The 4,380-nt window shown below is 35.5% G+C and overlaps 1 protein-coding gene across 1 annotated transcript; it reads right to left on the bottom strand.

Moving 5' to 3' along the window:
- On the bottom strand, positions 1-1,053 carry LOC111613376. Its single transcript, XM_023354721.1, has one exon. The coding sequence runs from the start codon at positions 1,051-1,053 to the stop codon at positions 1-3; it is 1,053 nt and encodes a 350-aa protein (XP_023210489.1).
- Between the last annotated feature and the right edge of the window lie 3,327 nt (positions 1,054-4,380).

Genomic DNA, 4,380 nt, shown 5'->3' with positions numbered 1-4,380 from the left:
TCATCGTTTTTGTTGTTCTTCGCATACGTAACGCCAAGCATAAGAAAGCGTGTTTCCGTCTTTGGTGTTTATACATCTCTCTGTCCGGCCTGCTTTGTAGATTTCCAGGGCTTCAAGGGCTCTGATGTGATCCGTATGAAAAGCTCTATTTATTAATCTGGCTTTTGATAGTTCCGCGTGAATATCCGGGTCGGTTGCGTAGGTGGATAGTGCAGTGGTGTAACGAGCATGTTCTATGTCATATTTGTGCTCTTTAACTCTTTGTTGGATTGAACGCTTCGTGGAGCCGATGTATACCATTTCTTGCTTAAACCTATCATCTCTCACCGGAATACAATATACCCCCTGAGCTCTCAGATCGTTCTGTTTGTCTTTTGCATTACGTAGTAATTGGTATACATTGGGGGTTCTTCGATACGCTACCCTGGTGTTCGTTTTAGTTGCAATTTTTCTATATAACGCTTGAAATCGTTTGCTGTATTCAACTATGTTGCGTCTTCTGTTTGGCTCTTGATTATCATTTTTAGTAATGGGTGCCTCCTGTGTTTCATGTGTTCGTAAATAGGCATTTGCCATTCTTTGTACTAGTTCTTTTCTGTATCCATGTGCAACTGCAACGCGTTCTATATTTTGTAGCTCAGTTATCGTGTCACTCCACTTAGAAGGGTGCGTAAATGCTCTTTTAATCAACGCCCGGAATGCTGCGATTTTATAAGTGTACGGGTCCGCTGAGTTTGCCGGTATAAACCATGGGATGTAGCTGGGTTTATAATATATATCCGTATCAATGTTTTTACCGTTGAGCATGATGTTGATGTCCAAAAAGTGTGCGTTGGTGGAAGTCATTTGATCTAGTTTCAGGGTCAGCCCGTATGGATTGTTGTTTATGTGGTTCAAAAAGTCATTTATGCGTGGTTTCGTTTTCCACAGGATAAAGACATCGTCCACATATCTCTTATAAATAATTACATTAGAACTATACTTTGGTATGACTGTTTCTTCCAACTTACGTAATACCAACTCACATAAGTCGCTAGACAGCAGACTGCCCATGGGTACTCCTCGTTTTTGTAAATAGGTCTTGTTGTTAAATTGGAATATAGAGTTGTAACACATAAGATGCGCTAATTCCAAGATCTGCTTGCGATGTGTTAGTGTTCTAAATTTGCTCAATAGGAGATCTCTTAGAGCGCAAAAACATGGTTGCAATTTGATCGAAGGGTATAATGATACAAAATCACATACAGTGATGTGGGCCAACTCCGTTACACGTGTTTGCCTTAATATTCTTATAAGCTCTTTGGGGCNAAGTCATTTGATCTAGTTTCAGGGTCAGCCCGTATGGATTGTTGTTTATGTGGTTCAAAAAGTCATTTATGCGTGGTTTCGTTTTCCACAGGATAAAGACATCGTCCACATATCTCTTATAAATAATTATATTAGAACTATACTTTGGTATGACTGTTTCTTCCAACCTACGTAATACCAACTCACATAAGTCGCTAGACAGCAGACTGCCCATGGGTACTCCTCGTTTTTGTAAATAGGTCTTGTTGTTAAATTGGAATATAGAGTTGTAACACATAAGATGCGCTAATTCCAAGATCTGCTTGCGATGTGTTAGTGTTCTAAATTTGCTCAATAGGAGATCTCTTAGAGCGCAAAAACATGGTTGCAATTTGATCGAAGGGTATAATGATACAAAATCACATACAGTGATGTGGGTCAACTCCGTTACACGTGTTTGCCTTAATATTCTTATAAGCTCTTTGGGGCTCTTGATGTTTAGATCGTAATCCCTCATATTGTCTGATGCAATGATATGAACCGCTTTTTCAAGAAGTTGTGTTGGAGATCTGGCCTTGTCCAAAATGGGTCTAAGAGAAAGTGTTTGTTTCTGTGTTTTCGCAAAGGCGAATAATCTAGGCGTGTCCGGTGATGTCACCACCGCCCCTTTCAATTTTAGCTCCCTGGCAAGCGGTGTTTTTGTAAAGCGTTTGACTCGAGCCTGTAGTCTGTCAACGTATCCGTCGTCAATCGGCTCGCATTCCGTATCTGTGATGTATTGTTGCATCAGACTTCTATAGGTGGTTTCTTTTAAGAGTACTAATGCCCTGCTTTTGTCCGCTTTTAAAACGATGATGCCTTCCCCGGCTATCCATTTTTTGGTTTTTTTTTAAACATCGCCAAAATCCTTCATCTTGTGTTTTGTTGCGGCCGGAACAGATTTCTAATGTGGCTCTCCATCTGTAGTATTCTTTGTGAGTGTCCTTCATGCCCACGATCATCTTTTCAATATGTGGCATCACACTGTCCAATATTGGCTTAGGGGTTCCTGGAGTGTACATTGGGCCATTCGCTAAGGCGTCAATAAGATAATCAGGTGGAGATATGTTATCCCAACATACTAATGGGATTATTGGTACTACCTCCCTAAGCGGTCTCTGCTTTTTTAAAATTCAATTCATTTTCTTCTTGTGTTTTACGGCCAGGTTCCTCTCTAAAATTTCTTGATATATAATGAGAGGATTTTATAATTTTTTTTATCGCTTTGATAATTAAAAAAACAAAAACAAAAATGAAAATATAGAAACTTGTGGTAATATTTACATTAGATAAAATCTCATCAGGATGCCGTATGTACTGTCGAGTGCAAAATGGTTTTCCTCATCGTGACGTAAACCCGTCACGTAAGTGACGTCATTTGACCTGTCAATCATTTCTACTCGACAGTACATGTGTTGTTTCACCTGATTTTTCCGTTTAAAGCTCTCTTCACAGCCAATGTAATTGCACTTGAATGGCTTTTCATCCGAATGCACTTTCATATGACCTTTTAAATGACCCTTCTGCGTAAAGCTTTTTCCGCGCAAATTGCATTTAAACGGCCTTTCGCCTGTATGAGTTCGCATATGTTTTTCCAAGTTGCCTTTACTAAAAAACTTCTTGACGCATGTCCGGCATTGATGTTTTCGTTCCTTTTAAAATAATTCGTTTAATAACAATAAATAATTCGTGGAAAAGTTAAATTAATATTATTAACGATAGTATAAATAATTATTACACATTATATTAATATGCGTTAATAATATTAACGATAGTATAAATAATTATTACACATTATTTATACTATCGTTAATATTATTAACGATAGTATAAATAATTATTACACATTATATTAATATGTTAAAATTGTTTATAATATATACTCTATCTTCGATATAAGATTACAATTCATAGTTTGTGTTATTTTGTGAATTTATAATAAAACAGTTTGGGAAATTCAAAATGTATTTTGGAGATTAAATGAAAGATTTCACTTACCATTATGATTCTAATTACTTTTATTTAATTATCAAATTCCGTTTTTTAATTTTAAGTCGAAATTTTGTTCCAACAGAAAACAACAATGCACCGAAATAATGTAATTTCTTGATTGTTATGTAAACAACCCAAAGCGTGCTCAGCAGAAAATAATAAACTATAACTAAATCAACACCTGTTCACTCGCTGAGAGATTTATTCTTAACACAAACGTTTTCAATCCAATCAATGGATCATCGTCAGGTAAATTAGAACATTTCAAAAAATAGAACAACAAGTTCAAAATACAAAAAATATAAATATTAATAACGGATAACCAATATATTACTAACAGCAAAATAACGTTTTTAAATAATATAATTAATACAAATGCTGCTAAAATTATAAATAAAAATAAAATATTAAAATATAACAAATAAATTGTGTATACAAAATATTAATACTTCAAACTTAATAGACAAATCGATAACACTATATATTAATAATGCTTAATAAACTGTACGGAGTTTCTCAACTAAACTATACAGAGTTTTTTATATACATAATATTAAAGCTCCTGCTCTTATTTGAAGTTTTTAACTGCAAACTTCCATGCGGAAGGAAGTCCCTCGGCATCCCTTGCGTTGATGCAATTCCCTTTAAGTTTGCTTTTATAAATTTCTAATTTTTCGGCCGTTTTTGCCAAGGTCGGGGAGTGTATTTGTTTCAGTATATCTGCTTCATTCCATCTTACTATCGAACCCTCCGTTTGCGCCATTTGAGACAATACTGTGGCATTCGAACCTTTTCTCACATCATATCTGTGCTCTTTTATCCTTACCCCTAGATTTCTAGTAGTAACCCCAACATATTCTTTATCTATTCCTAACATCTGATTCTCGTATGGGATCTTATATACACCTGACCTATCCTCTTTTTTAACTATCCCTTTATCATTTCTAAGTATTCTGTACAAATTCGGAGCTCTTTTTAAGACTATTCTTGTAACTTTTTTATTTGCGATTTCTTTCATAATGCTTCCTAAGCGCTTGTTGTACGTAAATTTCGTGTATGTAG

This window comes from Centruroides sculpturatus, unplaced genomic scaffold (assembly GCF_000671375.1).
Source record: "Centruroides sculpturatus isolate CEXI.00-Female unplaced genomic scaffold, Cexi_2.0 scaffold1691, whole genome shotgun sequence".
Taxonomy (NCBI): Eukaryota; Metazoa; Arthropoda; class Arachnida; order Scorpiones; family Buthidae; genus Centruroides; species Centruroides sculpturatus.
This window is presented reverse-complemented; position numbering and strand designations above follow the sequence as displayed.

What these genes read in the sequence shown, in the direction of transcription:
- LOC111613376 (XM_023354721.1), bottom strand. Translation starts at nt 1,053, where the DNA reads ATGGGCAGTCTGCTGTCTAGCGACTTATGTGAGTTGGTATTACGTAAG.